The sequence below is a fragment of the Octopus bimaculoides genome, chromosome 3 (genome assembly GCF_046866305.1).
Source record: "Octopus bimaculoides isolate indiv1 chromosome 3, ASM4686630v1, whole genome shotgun sequence".
NCBI lineage: Eukaryota > Metazoa > Mollusca > Cephalopoda > Octopoda > Octopodidae > Octopus > Octopus bimaculoides.
The window spans coordinates 152661037-152680128 of NC_142930.1; the positions used below are offsets into that span (position 1 = coordinate 152661037).

The 19092-nt window shown below is 36.0% G+C and overlaps 1 protein-coding gene across 1 annotated transcript in view; it reads right to left on the bottom strand.

The window, feature by feature from the left end:
- Positions 1-19092, bottom strand: part of LOC106883331 (solute carrier family 12 member 9) — a 117742-nt gene that overhangs the window by 98556 nt on the left and 94 nt on the right. The window contains exon 1 of the mRNA XM_014934298.3: positions 18786-19092. This exon is cut by the window's right edge and continues 94 nt beyond it. Coding sequence (XP_014789784.1) covers positions 18786-19092 — 307 coding nt within the window. The remainder of the gene's footprint in view (positions 1-18785) is intronic.

The following is a 19092-nucleotide window of genomic DNA, read 5'->3' on the forward strand; positions in this document are numbered from 1 at the left end:
ACTATTATCGAACAACATGCCTGGTAGAACCCAGTATATTTAGAGGGACATCCCCTCCTTCATGTATGTACCTGATGTGACACAAGCTGCACAGATTTATGTAATGCAATTAGATGTACAATATCCCACCCATAAGAGACAGATGCAGGATGGGTTGAAACGATCATTGTACTGAATAAAGACTAGTGCAAAATCTATCTTCCATTTACTTCATCAATTATTATTATCCCAACTAACACTACAGAATTCCCGATATAGATCCAGGAGAAATATATCCCAACTGTAGATAACACCAAGTAGCCCACACCATGAATGTACTTTACCAACACACTAATTGATATATACCTATTTATTGGTCCAAGAAAATTATATTATATATATATATATATATATATATATATATATATATATATATATGTATATATACTGGGTCATCCCATAAATAATACGTTTTTTTTTATACTTCTTTTATTTTTCTAAAATTTAGATAAACAAAGTTCTTTTTTAATCTAAAATATACTCTCCATCATTTTCTACAATGCTCTTACATCTATCTGGTAGACTTGCAAGTCCCCTATTCCAAAATTCACTTGTCCATGATGAAAAATATTTCTCCAGTACTGTTCTGATCTTGTCTACAGAATTCAAATTTTTTCCATCCAAATGATTTTGAAAACTGGAATAAATGATAATCAAATGGGACAATGTCTGGTGAATATGCTCCATTTTTCAGGAGCAAAAACCTTTGAATAGGTTTTATAAGATTTGGATTTGGGAATCTGGGTATAAAGATGAGTAGTATGGGACAAATATGTCATGATTGGAATTTTTTAGGGTGTGTAAAGAGGGAAAGAACCCTCATTAAAATTCTTAATCTCCAATTTTGATGAAATTCGAATCATAGCTATTCTAGTTCATTAGAGGAAATATAAAAGAAAAGTCCATTTCTTCAATTCCATTTGACACAGGCAACGTTGGGTATCTCTGCTACTATATATATATATATATATATATTACTCAAAGAAATTCCAACTTCGTTTGATTTTTACATTTTGTTTACAATCTTATAATAATATAATAATATGTAATAATTTCCCTGTTTGGCTATTTTTAGAAATGTTCTAAACACCATTTCCCAGCTAACCAATTACTGCTTTGGCCAGGGTCAAAATACAGGTCTCTTGACATGTTCAACAACCTGTAACACCTAAACCAAACGCCAATCAACTTAAGTGATTTAGTAAAACCACACACTGATTGGTCAGAATACAGTTTGCAAAAATTAACATTCTGGAGCCTATACAAATGTATTTAAGGCATACATTTTAGCCATCTCACTACAGTTGTAAATTGTAAAATATAACTGTCACCACTACTACATGAACCTGAAGATTGCATAGTTTAATGCATGGAAGTACTAGTTCAATCAGAATAGACATTTAATATTCTATCATTTCATCATATTATATTATCTTATGTTATATTATTATAAGATTGTAAATAAAACATGAAAATCAGACAAAGTTGGAATTTGTTTGAGTAATTTATTCTTCTATAAGAAGGTGAGCTGGCAGAAACGTTAGCACGCCAGGTGAAACGCTTAGCAGTATTTTGTCAGTTCAAATTTCGCCAAGGTTGACTTTGCTTTTCATCCTTTCGGGGTCGATAAATTAAGTACCAGTTGCACACTTTAACAAGTCTGTCATACCGGCCATGACGAAGGGAAATAGCCCTGAAACTCGAGTCGCCTTTATATATTTATATTTATATATTTATATATTTGATCCTTTATATTGAACACTCAATATTTCATCTACATTCAATACTTTCTTTCATGGTGCCATCCATTTTTATTTTATTTTATTTTATATTGTATATTGTATATTATATTATATATTGTATATTCCATATTCTATACCCCACATTAGTTCTGCAGGAATATAAATAAAACATAAAAAACAGACAGTGTTGGAACTCTTTTAAACAAAATAATATATTCCTCTATACACAATCATACAAAAAAACCCACCTTTTTTGTATTTATTTTTACTCGCACATATATATATATATATATATATATATATATATATATATATATATATATATATATATATAGTTAATTCTTCGAAACGCCGGAGTTTTAATGGTGGCAGCTGATGAAGGGGATGTTTCTATGTGGCCTGCTTGTTTGTTGCACCTTGTTCTTTTGCCACGTCATGTACCCAGTTATGTATCTATATGTACATGTAGATGAACGTATATACATACATGTACATATATATGCATATACTCATATATTGTTTATATATATATATATATATATATATATATATATATATATATATATATATATTTACATACATATATATATATATATATATGTATGTCTATATATTTATTATTCTTATAAAAGAATGTTGTTGACAGTGACTTTGAAGTTTTGGCCAGCTAAGCTATTGTCAGACTGCAATGCATTAGTGTTAGTTTTACCTTTATATAATCATTTTTACCTTTATATAATCTTTTTGGTAAGTGGGTTTGAGCGGAGTGGTAATTAGGTTTTTATGAAAAGGTGTCTTGGGAAAATTTTTATTGATTAAATGTGGGGTTATGATATTGTTTAGAATTTATTCATGCATATAGAACTTTGTAAACGAGTCTGTAACTGTTTCTCTTTTGTTAGGCAGGCACAAGATGTGACAGTATTTTTGTTGCATTTGGTATTATTGAATTCAATCCTTTTGCTTTGACAATATTAAGGTCAAAATCAAAATGTCCGGTATTTAAGCCCTTAGTAATTAGGTGTGTCAACTTTTTTTTCCACTAAAGAATGTAGGTAGGGGATAAATTTAGGCTGGGCCTGTCTTTATTTGTTGTTGTTGTTATTTAGGGATTTTCCTTTTTCATTTGTAAGGTTGGGGTTATTAGTCAGGCATGTTCTGGCTTTGTCAGTATAGAAGATTTTTTTTCTTATGCTTTGATATTTGCAAAAGCATTTGTCTAGAGGGTGTGTGTGTGTGTGTGTATGTGTGTGTGTGTGTGTGTTAGATAGATAGATAGATAGATATCACATTCATATGTACACATACACACACATCATCGTTTTATTGTCCCCTTTTTTTATGCTTGCATGGGTTGGATGTGTTTAATGAAGTAGATTTTCTACAGCCAAACACCTTTCCTCACCTGTTACCAAGCAAGGTAATATTTACCCCATGTCCTGACATGTTTTCACACTATATTGTATGATAGGACATTTATTTACAACATCCAAGTGATGTCAAGACAAAGAGACACAAACATGCACACATTCACACGCATATACATGCTTTCACACATATATCTTATACACATACACACACACATATGTATTTACTCTCCTGTTCTGTTATTGGTAGGAACAACAAAAGCAGCATCCATCCATCTGTCCATCCGTCCGTCCATCCATCCATCCATCCATCCATCCATCCATCCATCCATCCATCCATCCATCCATCCATCCATCCATCCAATGAGAGATAAATATTTAATATACACAGGATTAAAATGCAAGCTACTATAAATTTCATGCCTCTGATAATACAATTGTTGGATGAGATTTTATAGCATGGCATTCAGCTGACATTTAAATCCTGTGTGTATTAAATGATATACACAGGATTCACACACACACACACACACACACACACACACACACATACACACACACACACACACACACACACACACACACACACACACACACCACCACCACCACCACCACCACCATCATCATCATCATCATCATCATCATCACCATCACCATGGTTTAATGTTCGCTTTTCATGCTTGTATGGGTTGTCTAGTTTGATGTGGACCTGGCTAGCAGGGATCTGTCTAAATTCCAACTGTCTGTTGTGGCATGGTTACTATGGCTGGATGCCCTTCCTAACACTATATATATATATATATATATATATATATATATATATATATATATATATAGATAGATAGATATATAAATATGATAGATTGTTGACCAGGGACTATTCAATTTTTTTTCTCCGGGTTTTTCTCCTTGTCTCCGTATTCTTTCTGTTGAAGAGCGTAGCTCGAAACGTTAAAGACTTTCTGTATTCCCGAGCGTCAAACTAATACATCCTTTTGTTGTTTACACCACCTGTCCTCGTCTGTTGTTGTTTTTTTTTCGTACATTCTCCCATATATATATGCATACATACATACATACATACAAATATATATATATGTTTATGTATTTGTTATGCAAAATTCTGTGGTATGCATTTCTATCTGCACATGCGTATGCACAGATAAGGATAACACGCCACAGAAACACAAAACGGAATAAGCAGAACAAGAGGAGACATGTATGATAGAGAGTTGCTGATGAGGTCCCAGGATGTGTGATGAAAGAGTTTTGACAAAGAAACTAAAATAATAAGAAAGCTGAAGTGAATATGTAGTGTGTATTTGTGTTTAATTGGCAAAATATGACCATCCCTAAATAGGCGCAGGAGTGGCTGTGTTATAGGTAGCTTGCCAACTACTTGGTTGCAGGTTCGGTCCCACTGCATGGCACCTTGGGCAAGTGTCTTTAACTATAGCTTTGGGCCGACCAAAGCCTTGTGTGCATAAGATATTTGAGGACAAATTTATGTTTATAAAAAAAAAACAGATATATAATAACAGATAACATTATTTATCAAAAAATGCTATGAGGATAAAATAAACCTTTTCTATAATGTTATTCAATAAAGCGACCTTCAGCTTCAACAACTGCTTCTATATGAGATCTAAATCATCTCCATGCTCGAATCAAGTGGTCCGGGTTCATTTTGGACATAACTCTGACTATGGCAGCTTTCAAAAGAATCTTTGGTGTTATGGGCATGTTCATTGACCTCTCTCTCAACAATGCTCCACATGTAATAGTCCAATGGATTGAGATCTAGGGAATTAGGAGGCCAAATGTTAGGGGTTATGTGATCATGAAAATTTTCAGCCATTCATTCTTGTATTACTAGAGTCATGTGTGATAGTGCAGAGTCTTACTGAAACACATATGACCTTCCATTGCATACAGTGTCTATCCAGAACTTAACAAATATTTTCAGGACCTCAATGTAGGCTGCAGAGTTAACTCTAAGGCCTTGTGGAAAGAAGTAAGGAGGCATCACATGTCCTTCATTGCTGACAACCCCTAAAACCATGACAGGTGCCGGAAATTTTGTATGCATAACACTTGCAGCTTCAGAACGGTCTGCACATAACCATCTGTCATTTCTTCTTTTAACTTTTTGATCTTGGTTGAATTCTTTTTCGTTTGAGAAAAACCAAATCAAATCTTCTGCTGGATTTTTCAGTTTGTTTAAAAGCTTTTTAGATCTGATGTAGTGATTTTCTTTTGCCTTTTCTGACAAATTGACCTTTCTTTATCATATGAGACTTATATCAGATGTCTTCATGGACAACATTTCTAACTGTACCTTGTGACTCATGGAGACCTTTTGCAACTGACCTCATGGACTTTCTGGGATTGCAATCAATGGTCTGTTGAACTTGCTGGATAACTTCAGGTGTTCTGATGATTTCAGAGCATTTAGAATGCTTTTTATGCTTTGATACTGGTGATACGTTTCCATCTTCAGATTCTAACTCCTTACAAACTTTGTAGATGAAAAATCTGGCAACATAAGAAGGAATGTTTAAGTGTTACATTTGGAACCTGGAGATTCAAGGAGGAACTATTTATTTGCCATAGTATGCCCCCCACCCCATACCACCACAAAAGAAAAAAGAAAACTAAAAATCCTTACAACCCACTTGAAATCTTGAGAGAACTCCACATCCCTCACTGACTTCCGGGGACCTGAAACTAGCTTTGATGCGCCTTATCAGATTTCTTGGGAGGTGCTGCTTAGGTCCTAACAACAACATCAACACTAGATAACATCAACAATAGCAGCAGCAACAACAACAACAACCAACAACAATGATAGCAACAACGGAGGGACAGTATCATAGAACCACATGGATACATATGTATTTGCCTGTGGTCATATATCACATATGCTATTTCTTGGTATAGTTATATTATTAGCATATTAATAATTAATAGTATAAGAATGGCTGTGTGGTAAGTAGCTTGCTTATGAACCACATGGTTCCGGGTTCAGTCCCACTGTGTGACCCCTTGGGCAAGTGTCTTTCAACTATAGCCTTGGGCCGACCAAAGCCTTGTGAGTGGATTTGGTAAAGGAAACTGAAAGAAGCTTGTCGTATTTATGTATATATATGTATGTATGTGTGTGTGTATATGTTTGTGTGTCTGTGTTTGTCCCCCCAACATTGCTTGACAACCGACACTGGTGTGTTTACGTCCCCGTAAGTTAGCGGTTCGGCAAAAGAGTCCGATAGAATAAGTACTAGGCTTACAAAGAATAAATCCTGGGGTCAATTTGCTCGACTAAAGGCAGTGCTCCAGCATGGCCACAGTCAAGTGACTGAAACAAGTAAAAGAGTAAAAGAGTATAACTCTTTACTTACTCGTTCCAGTCATTTGACTGCGGCCATACTGGAGCACTGCCTTTAGTCGAGCAAATCGACCCCAGGACTTATTCTTTGTAAGCCTAGTATTTATTCTATCAGTCTCTTTTGCCGAACCGCTAAGTTACAGGGACATAAACACATCAGCGTCAGTTGTCAAGCGATGTTGGGGGGACAAATACAGACACACAAACATATACACACACACACACACACACACACACACACACACATATATATATATATATATATATATATATAGTGGCATTAGGAAGGGCATCCAGCTATAGAAACTCTGCCAAATCAGATTGGAGCTTGGTGTCGCCTCCTGGTCGACCAGTCCTCAGTCAAATCGTCCAACCCATGCTAGCATGGAAAGCAGACGTTAAACGACAATGATACATATATACAACGGGCTTCTTTCAGTTTCTGTCTACCAAATCCACTCACAAGGCTTTGGTTGGCCTGAGGCTATAGTAGAAGACACTTGCCCAAGGTGCCACGCAGTGGGACTGAACCCAGAACCATGTGGTTCGTAAGCGAGGTACTTACCACACAGCCACTCCTATGCCAAGTATATTAGTAGATTAAGTATATTGTTTAATAGTGTAAGTTATTATTTCTTAGTACAGAAAAAAGTGTTCTGATATTCTACTAATGTATGCATGTATTGTTTTCACTCACACACACTATCATGTCTACATAAACCTACTTCTGCTCACAAATCAATAATTTTACTTTTACAGCAGAACTTTGTTGTTGCTTTTAGTTTTCAGCCAAAAAGAAAGCAAAAAAATAATAAAAATAAAATGGAAAATGAATAAATATACACACACACACATATACATATATATATATATATATATGTATAAAGGTATGCATATATATTTTTATTTGCAATGATGTACATCAATATTTGACATTTTAAAAATGGGACTACAAAACGCCAGATGGTGTTTCCTTTTCATACAACAGACTTGTTAAGGTTCAGTGTGCAAACACATTGTTGCGAATCTCAACTAAATGGTAGATGTTGTAGTTGTACTGTTGCTATTGTTGTACCTCAAGGTATTGTTTTTTGGTGTGTTGTTATTGTTGTTGTTGTTGTTGTTTAACCTTTTCCATGCCCATGTCAGCTGTGATAAAGGAGACCTATAACTCAAAAGAGTCCAGCTGTGACCATCCCATTTTTTTTGCCAATCAGTATATTCATATTCTACATTATCCATAGTGTGGAGGCGTAATGGCCCAGTGGTTAGGGCAGCGGACTTGCGGTCATAGGATCGCGGTTTCGATTCCCAGACCGGGCGTTGTGAGTGTTTATTGAGCGAAAACACCTAAGGCTCCACGAGGCTCCGGTAGGGGATGGTGGCGAACCCTGCTCTACTCTTTCACCACAACTTTCTCTCACCCTTACTTCCTGTTTCTGCTGTACCTGTAATTCAAAGGGTCAGCCTTGTCACTCTGTGTCACGCTGAATATCCCTGAGAGCTACGTTAAGGATACATGTGTCTGTGGAGTGCTCAGCCACTAGCACATTAATTTCACGAGCAGGCTGTTCCGTTGATCGGATCAACTGGAACCCTCGACGTCGTAAGTGACAGAGTGCCAACATATCCATGGTATCTTTCTCTTTCCAAGGCAGTTGGTTGTAATTGGTTTGAGGAAGGAAGGTGGGAAGAGGAGGAAATTAGCTGCTGTTTCTAGCAATTTCAGTGAACATGTACCTGTTACGTCAATAGCTTATAAATCATAGTATTAACACAAATTCTTACTTAGTTGAAATTGCTAGTCATAAGTGGAAAAAAAAACCCAAAAAAACTCTGCAGATATTGAGATCAAGATTAAGAGGGTGGGGAGAGAAGAGGAGAAGCTTTTACATAGTTGCTTGGCCTGGTAGAAATAGCAGTCAAACTCCTTCAAATCCCATCTTACACTCATAAAAAGGGAAGAAGATAATTATCATACATAATATATCTAGGATTATCATGTATGATGCATAATAATAGGTGCAATATGGCTGTGTGGTAAGAAGCTTGCTTCCTTGGGCAAGTGTCTTCTACTATAGCCCTAAGACAACCAAAGCCTTGTGAGTGGATTGGTAAATGGAAACTGAAAAAAGTTTGTCATATATATCTATATATATATCTATGTGTGCATGTTTTTCTGTTTGTGTTTGTACTCCATTACTGTTTGACAACTAGTGTTGGTTTGTTTACACCCCTGTAACTCTTTTTAGAATGACATTGTAGAGTAGGTATGAGATGCTGGATCTGGTTGGTTTCAACATAAAACAGGTAGAATATTTGGGTCGTAGATGGTTGAATTAAATGCTAAAGGGATGAAGTTATCTTGATATATCTTGATATAAACCATGCCTTATGTGTTAGAGCAATTATAAACTGTTGTGGCAAGAATCATGACACCCCCTGTGAGAACGACTATAAATAGAAGTGGTCTGAGTGAGTGAGACAGAGAGAGTAGGTGTTAATCCCAGAAAGTTGTAAGGTGTCGTTTTGGTAGTTTGTTGGAATATCGTTTGTTGGTTCAAGTCTAGTTCTTGGAGAGTTTGTTGGATTGTTATGTTGTCGTTACCCTGCTTCATTATATATTTTATTGTTACAACATGGTTATAGTGTAAACAGGTATCGTTATAAATAGTGGTGATACTACGATAATTGGTGACAAGTAACTACATTACAATATAAACTATAAACTTAAAACAATAATTAGGTTATTGTCAACCATAGAACTCAATTGGCATGAGCAACTTTTTCTGAAAAAGGACACCTTTTGAAATCAAATTGACAAACCAATTAAAGTCAAAGTTAATATATATATATATATATGACACTTATATTGTTTCTGTACTTATGTAATACTACCTTGTCTGAAAAAATAACTTAAAAAATGGAACTATTTCAAAACTATGTCAAAAGATTTATTACTAATTGGCAAAGTTAACTACTAAATGATTGCAGCATGGAAAACACCAGTTAGCCACTCAGAAACACACAAAGCCTGTCAAATTCACATAAACAGTCATTTGTTACACAGTGTGAACATTTTTGTTGCTTGAAACTGTAACCTATTCACTGAAAAAAGAATGTGATGTAACACCATCTTTTGTCACTGAACAGGTTATACAAATAAGAGTTGAAGTGAAGTTGGTTTCAGTGTGTTTCTGAATGGCTAACTTACATCTTCCATGCTGCAATTGCTTTAGTTTCAGCACACAATCTCAGATCAAAGCAATTACTATGCAAGTGCATCTCTGTAATTAAACCATTAAATTTATGAAGAATGAAACAGCCATAATCAGTTTTTAGTAAAGTTTCAAGCAAATTCCTACAATATTTGGCTACATAAAGTATTCAACTTGTGATCTTTCTGAGATCTGGCTGGAGGGTATAATACCACCGCCGCCGCCGCCACCACTACCACCATCACACCACCACCACCACTACCACCACCACCACCACCAAAACCACCACCACCACCACCACCACCACCACTACTACTACTACTACTACTACTATTACTGTTGATAGTAATGATGATGATGATGATGATAAGAAGAAGAATGATGGTCACTCTTGTCAGTTGGTTTCAATGTATGAATGTTTGAAGGGGAGTACTTAAAATTAAAGAGAGTAAAAGAAAGAAAGAAAAAAAAATCATTAAGAGCTGCATTGATTTGCAATGGATGCATGAATGTAATTTCAGTTCAGGTATGGATTTTGCTATGAAGTCGCAATGGGGACATTGATGATTTTGATTTTGCCTGGGATTGGGCAAGTGTGTCTGTTGGTTGCAGGATATAGTTCTGTTGTTCTCTTCCTTCGACTCAAATTGTTTGAATGCGTTGTTACACATTTTACACTATGCAGCTCAATCTAGGCAATAATTTTCTCAACATGTCAGGTTAAGCTGCAGAGATTTTAGTGATTGCTTCAACGTATCCTGATACCTAAAGAGAGGTCTTCCTTTGCTGCGATATCCCTCCACTTTTTAGGCGCAGGAGTGGCTGTGTGGTAAGTAGCTTGCTTATGAACCACATGGTTCCGGGTTCAGTCCCACTGCATGGCACCTTGGGCAAGTGTCTTCTACTATAGCCTTGGGCCGACCAAAGCCTTGTGAGTGGATTTGGTAGACGGAAACTGAAAGAAGCCAGTCGTATATGTGTGTATATATATGTATGTGTGTGTGTGTATGTTTGTGTGTCTCTGTGTTTGTCCACCCCAGCATCGCTTGACAACCGATGGTGGTGTGTTTACGTCCCTGTAACTTAGCGGTTCTGCAAAAGAAACTGATAGAATAAGTACTAGGCTTCCAAAGAATAAGTCCTGGGGTCGATTTGCTCGACTAAAAGGCAGTGCTCCAGCATGGCTGCTGTCAAATGACTGAAACAAGTAAAAGATTAAAAGAGTATACAACAGAATTTTCAGAATGTGGTCATTTTTCATTCAAACAACATATCCTATCCATTTGCACTGAATTCTCATTGGCAGGCTTTGGATATTGGAGATATCATACTTTTCTAAGATTTTGGCATTGGATATTTTATTTTCCCATTTTATGTTGCATGTTCAAAAGTGTGCTCAAAATATAAGGTTTATATACACTATTTTTAGCTTTTAAACAGACACCATGTTCATCTCATAAATGGGATGGTTTTACAAAAGCACTTATAGCTTTAGATATTCTAACACTGATTTTGTCATCAAGTATTCTTAAAGTTTACGTTACTTCTGAGATATTTAAATGATTTGACCCATTTCAGTAGCTTATTGTCAATCACCACATTTGAATCTTGAGTATGTTCCATCCCAGGCTTTGGTTGGAATAGAACTTCAATATTCTTGATGTTGATAGTCAGCCCAAATGCACAAGCTGCCACAACAAACCTGTCAACTATGTTCTGAATTCTCTCAAATGTATGAAAATCAAAGCACAATCATCTGCTAACAGAAAATCTCTTCCTTAGACTTTTTCTTAGATCTGAAGCTTTGCCTCTTTAGGTTTTGTAGACCTTTGTTTGTGTGAAACTGAAAGTGTACGCCTTCATGATAATCCCTAAAAGTATGTTAGAGCATCACTGAAAAGAATATGGCAAAAAGTACAGGAGCTAAAACACAGCCCTGTTTAGTTCCAGAGGCAATAGAAAATGTCTTTGAACTTTGACTGTTAGATATTACTCTTATCATCATTCCTTTGTGCAAAGATACTATTAAAATAAAAAATAAATGTTTCCTTCTCGAGCTATGCTAGGCTCATGAGGGCTGGTTTCCCAGTTTCAATGGTGTATATATTCCCCACCTGGACAGGACTCCGGTCCATCACAAGAATACTCATTTTTGCCAGTTGAATGAACTGGAGCAATGTAAAGTGGAGTGTTTTGTTCAAGAACAGAATGCATCACCCAGTGCAGGAATTGAAACCACATTCTTATGATAATGACTCCAAATCCTAAAAACTAAGCCACGTGCCTCCACAAAGATACTATTACTCTTATCATTTTATCAGGAAGACCAAATTTTGATAAGATTTTCCAGAATGCTTCACAATTCCCTATTAAATGCCTTAGTGAAGTCGATAATGACCATCTATGAGTCAGTATTTCGCTCATGTTTTTTTTCTTGAACTTGCTGAAGGGTGACAGCCATGTCAACTGCACCTCTCCCAGCCTGAAATCCACATTGGGATATAGGATATATGTTGTTTACAACATGCTTATTGATGCAGTTAAGAATCACCCTCGCAACAAACTTATTCCTGCATTATTGTTATTCATACTCTTCTTCCCTTTGTTTTTGTACATGTGCATTATGGATGCATCTGTGAACTGTTGGGAAATAGATTCAGTCTCCAAGATCAAACAGATCAATTTGCACAGCTTTCTTACAAATTTTTTACCACTATGCTCATACACTTCTATGAGAATACTGACTCATCCAGGAGCTTTACTACTGGAAAGTTTTTAATAGCAGTACTTATCTCTTTCAAGTACCTGTCATTAAATAGAAGAGGTTCGGTGATTCTCATGGATTCTGATCTTAACTGATTGAAAGTGTTATCATGCACATTATTTTGTTTTGGTATAAAAGATGGGCTACAGCAAAAGTTCTGCTCAATACCACAGATTTGCTTGTCAGTTGTTTGACCTTAACCAGTTGAGCATGTTCCTTGGTGACTGACGATATGTGCACCTCTGATCATGAGCAGAAGTAGTGGGGGAGCATCATAGCCATGTGTTGAGAGGAATTTTTTGGGGTTTGAATAATTCACCTCTGGAAACATGGATGCTTTGTTCATCACCCTTAAACAAACCTTATTCAAGGACCTTTTGAGCGGGATGGACTACTCGACCTGAAGAAAATTCTAACTGGGTTCCACCAGCAAGGTCATGTTCTGTTTATCTTGATATGAGATCACCATGTCACACACATATGGTTGTGATGCATGTCCTTAGTGTATCCTTATCATCATGAGGTAATCATGATGGATATATTGGGCTTCGTATATTTGTATCCCAGTGTCACTTTGATGGCATGTGCTGCTCTCTCACTCAATGATAATAATAATAATGATCTAGTCCCATTCATACCATTATCATTAGCTGATTTGTTTGGCTTTTTCACACATAAATGAGGTAAGTTTTTAGGTTACCACCAACTAATATTTTTATTGAGATACCATCTCTTGCACAGTTACCCACCAAGGTGAAAATAATAATAATTAACAATCTGACCAGTTGAATGTATATTTTCCACAGAAAGCAGAAGTGCAGACGTCAGTCTGGTCAGATAGTAACTGGGGTAAGGCATGACAGTCAGATGGTAAATTACGATGGTAGGCATTTGCATCTCTATATGACGTTTTAGGGACAGCTTCCTCTCAGCCCATTTTTGGGTAAGGATGGTGACCCTATTCACAACCTTGACTCAGCCCTTGTTCACTATGAAGTCTCAACTGAACCAGCTCCTAAGCTCTTTAACCAGTCTGTTTGTCACAATGTTGTCTGATGGCATGACCTTGTCTCTCCAGGTGTCAAGCTGCAAAACCACTGACTTTTCTCCTAGCATCATCTTTTAATCCTTTGGAATGATGCCTAACCCCTTCTACTTTTTAATGGTGGTAAACACCATTACAAGGGACACTTACACTGACTCAGCTCTGTCATATCCTGAGGATACTCTACTCATGACTGGACACATGGTATGAAACAATTATAAAAGGTAGCTGTGTTCACGTTGACCACCAAGTAGATGCTGCTGTGCATTGCTGTGATTTAGCTTCTGGAAAATGTGTCTGAAACTGGCTACTTTTAGGATGCCTGCCAAGTGGTGATGACAGACACTATCAAAGGTTTTTGATAGATTCAAATTGATCAGGGCCTTAGCAAAGCCAAGTTTATTCCTCACCTTCTCTCTGATGTATCACATGTGATGGAGGTTGTCATGAACACATCCACATCTATTGGGGATCACACAAATTTGCATTTCTTTGCTCAAACCACAAATGACAAGTGCCAACTTCTCTGATAACACTTTGGTCAAAGTCTTTAACTTTGCATTTAACAGAGTTATGTTGTTGGCATCCTTTTTCAGTGGCACCACCCAGCTTTGCCTCATAGGGGAGTTAATAGGAAAATTGATTTTTATGTTATGGAACTCTACATAATGGCAATATTTTCAGAAGTGCAATGTTTCTGTTATGCAAGGAATATCTGAATAAAGAATTTTTATTTGAGATATGCAAAACTTGGAGATTGAAAACAGAGATAAACCCTATAACAGATGTCTTGGAAATGATACAAAAAACCCCAAAAAGAACAAAAGAAAAACAGAAACAGTTGCAGACAAATATATAAAGAAAGCTACAAATCATTACATACACACACACATACACTCACACCCTCACATACACACTCACACATAACCAGACACACATATGTGCGACGCGCGCACACACACACACACACACACACACACACGCACACACAAACACACTCGCTCAAACACACAAACACACTCACACACATAAATGCATACACTTACACACATTCAAATGCTTACAAATACTCTCACACATGACATTCAGAAAGATGGGAGCCTCTAACTGGCAATTTCCCTGCTAGAAATAGCAGCCAAATCTTCCTTAGATCACACAGTACCTCTTGTGAAAGAGAAGGACATACTGGTTTAATCCTCGTTTTGTCTTAAAAAAAAAAACAGGATGATCACAGCTGGAATGTCTTTGATCATAAGTCAGAGTTGACCTGTGGCTGAACAACAACAATAACAACAACAGCATAGAAAATAACACTATCAGGTACTTCATGCTTATTATGTACAGGACTGGCAACACAATGGTGAAACACAAAACTGAAAGAAAACACTGCACATAACCAACTGCACTTTATTGTGTAGTGCACATACAGACTAAAAAGAATAATGATTTTTTCTTCTGCTATAAGCACAAGGTTTGAAGTTTTGGAGGATGAAGCTAGTTTATTACATTGATTTTTATGTTATGGTGGTACTTATCTTATTGACCCTGAAAGGATGATAAGCAAAGTTGACCTTGGTGGAATTTGAACTCAGAATGTAAAGAGCTGGAAATAATGACGCAAAGCATTTTTCCAGTGTGCTAATGATCCTGTTAGCGCGCTGTCATCATCATCATCATCATTGTTTGACATTGGCCTTCCATGCTGGCTTAATAATGATTAAAAAAAAAAAATAATAATAATAATCCTCTCTGCTATAGGCACAAGGCCTGGAATTTATGGGGAGGGATATAGTTGATCCCATCAACCCCAGTACTTGTCTGGTACTTATTTTATCAACCCTGAAAGGATGAAAGGCAAAGTTGACCCCAGTGGAATTTGAACTCAGAACTTAAATACAGACAAAATGCCGCTAAGGATTTTGGCTAAAAATTCTGCCAGCTTGCTGCTTTACAAATAATAATAATAATATGAGAGTATTGTAGTTTGCTTGAAGCATTGTGTATTGTTTGTAAAGAATAAAAAGTTTTGAATGGTACAACAATGCGCTGTAATACAAAAATGGACTCTATACCTGTTGTAATTTAGTTATCTATAGTCTGATGATATTTTGGAATACAATTCCTTCTTCAGATATTCTTAGATGGAGTCGCTGCTATAATCTGTTTTCCAACAGCTTTTCTTTTTTCGGAAGCATCTCAGCAGTGGTCTAACAAAGCTCCTTCTGGAATTCCTCATGAGAAGTGCTTGAGGTCAGCTATGTCTCTGACGCACTTCTCATGAGGAATTCCGGAAGAAGCTTCGTGAGACCACTACTGAGACGCTTCCAAAAAAAGAAAAACCGTTGCAAAACAGATTATAGCAGCGATTCCATCTAAGAATATCCGAAGAAGGAATTGTATTCCGAAATATCATCGGACTATGAATAACCAAATTACAACAGGTATATAGTCCATTTTTGTATTATAGTGCATTGTTGTACCATTCAAAACTTTTTATTCTTTAATAATAATATGATAATAATGATTTCAAAATTTGGCATAAGGTGAGCAGTTTTGGGGGAGGGGGTTAGTCGATAACATCAACCCTAGTGCTTAACTGGTACTTATTTTACCGACCCTGAAAGGACGACAGGTAAAGTCAACCTCAGTGGAATTTGAACTCAGAACGTACAAACGGACAAAATACTGCTAGGTATTTTGCCTGGTGTGCTAACAATTCTGCCAGCTTACCACATTAATGATAATGATAATAATAATAATAATAATAATAATAATAATAATGATAATGATAATAATAATAATAATAATAATAATAATAACAATAATAATAATAACAATAATAATGATAATGATGATGATGATGATGATGATGATGATAATCTTTTATTAACTGCAAAAGGTTTACATCAAGAAAAGCATTATGGACTGCACAGGACAAAATATTGAGTGTATGTTATGTGCATGTGTGTATGTTACTATTCTATATTTAAGAGATGAGGAATTATGTACATTATTTACATTATTTACATTCAATAGATATTTGTCTTCATCTTGTTTGTTGTTAACACGTTTCGGCTAATATACCCCTCCAGCCTTCTTCAGGTGTCTTGGGGAAATTTCGAACCTGGGTTCTCATTCCTAAGGTATTTTTTCGATGTCATTATTATTATTATTATTATTGTTATTGTTCCGGTCACTGCTTGGAATCAAACTTGGAATCTTGGGGTTAGTTGCCCGTGCTCTTAACCACTACGCCATATTCCCATGGGCATATGGTGTAGTGGTTAAGAGTGCGGGCTACTAACCCCAAGATTTCAAGCAGTGACCTGAACAGCAACAACAACAACAACATCAAAAAATACCTTAGGAATGAGAACCCAGGTTCGAAATTTCTCCAAGACACTTGAAGAAGGCTGGAGGGTATGTCAACCGAAACGTTGCGTTAACAACAAACAAGATGAAAAATATCTGTCAAATGTAAATAATGTAAATAATGTGTGTATGTTGTTATGAGGGTTTTGCAGCTAATCAGGTTTAACAACAAAAACAAAATAAGGAGGTAATAATAAGATTTTAACAAGAGTATTCCTTAATAGGGAGGACAGATTTGAGGACTGCTCATGGGAAACCCTATTAGACCATAGGTGCCTTTGACTTCCAGTGTATGTGCTTTCTTATTAATTATTATTATTATTATTATTATTATTTCTAATTTTGGCATAAGGTCACCAATATTTTCGGGAGGGGGTAAGTCAGTTATGTTGACTCTGGAATGTGACTGGTATTTAATGATAATGGTGATGATGACGATGATGTTGATAATGATTTTTTTTTCTATTACAGGCACAAGGCCTGAAATTTTGGAGAATGGGGCTAGTGGATTATTTCAACCCCAGTGCTTAACTGGTACTTATTTCATCAGACCTGAAAGGATGAAAGTCAAAGCTGACCTACGATAGCAACAACAACAACAATGATATTAATAAATGTTGGTTTCAAATTTTGGCACAAGGCCAGCAACTTCGGGGAGGAGATAAGTCGATTACATCGACCCCATTGTTCAACTGGTACTTATTTAATTGACCCTGAAAGAATGAAAGGCAAAGTTGATCGCAGTGGAATTTGAACTCAGGACATAAAGATGGAATAACTGTCGCTAAGCATTTTGCCCGGTGTGATAACAATTCTGCCAGCTCACCACCCTAATAATAATAATAATAATAATAATAATAATAATAATAATAATAATAATAATAATAATAATAGTCCTTTCTGCTATAGGCACAAGGTCCGAAATTTTGGGGAGGAAGGTAGTCAATTATGTCGATCCCAGTGCTGAACAGGTACTTAATTTATCGACCCTGAAAGAATGATAGGCAAAATCAACCTCGGTGGAATTGATAATAATAATAATAATAATAATAATAATAATAATGAACTTCTAACATGAACTTCTACATGAACTTCTAACTTGTTGTCTCTTGAGGTCTCTGGGTGAGACTTGGATCCAACTTGTACAAATGCAAAGCAAAAGTCAAACATAAAATAATAATAATAATAATAATAATAATAATAATAATAATAATATACACTGGAAGCTATGCCAACATTATGGAATAGCAACAGAAAAAAGATGGTATAAACACACGCCAGAAAAGGTCACAGAAAACGAGAAAGCAACCATACTCTGGGATATGCCAATACACACAGATAGAGAAATTAAGGCGAATAGACCAGATATAGTTGTCAAAGATCATGAAGGAAAAAAATGCCTTCTAATTGATGTTTCAATACCAGCAGATGACAACGTTTCTCTAAAAGAAATGGAAAAACTTTCAAAATACAAAGACCTGGAAATAGAGATAACTCGAATGTGGAATCTAAAAACAGAAACAATTCCTATCATAGTAGGTGCCTTAGGTATAATAAAAAAATATTCAGACAAATACATAACAAAAACACCAGGACTTACAAATATATATAACATACAGAAAATTGCACTACTGGGTACTGCACACATTCTACGCAAAACACTTTCAATACAGTAAACATAAGAGCACCACAGCAAACCACAGCACATACCCAAGGCGCACAGAGCTGCGCTCGGTAGTGAAGTGAAAGCACATTATAAAAATAAAACTACTGAATAATAATAATAATAATAATAATAATAATAATAATAACAATAATAATGAAGAGAATAAGAAAGTGCTTTCATTTCTTACCTATTCGAAGATACAAGTTTGTACTTAACTGGGCTAATGCTACAGGTGAGAACACACCACCTAAAGTCCCAAGGGTTCGAATAGATAAACTTTTAACAGTTTTTGGGATATCATTGAAATGGTAAGTTGAATCTTGTAAATCTTCATCAAGAGCGAAAGGAAAATTAAAGAGCCCATAACAAGGTGATTTCTTAGTTGAATTATTATCATTGTTATCTGGTTCCTGGGTTAAAATGCTTTCGGTGTCTGTTTTTCCTGATGACTGGTAAAAAGAATGCAGACAGTCCTTCTTACTGAAAGAGATTTT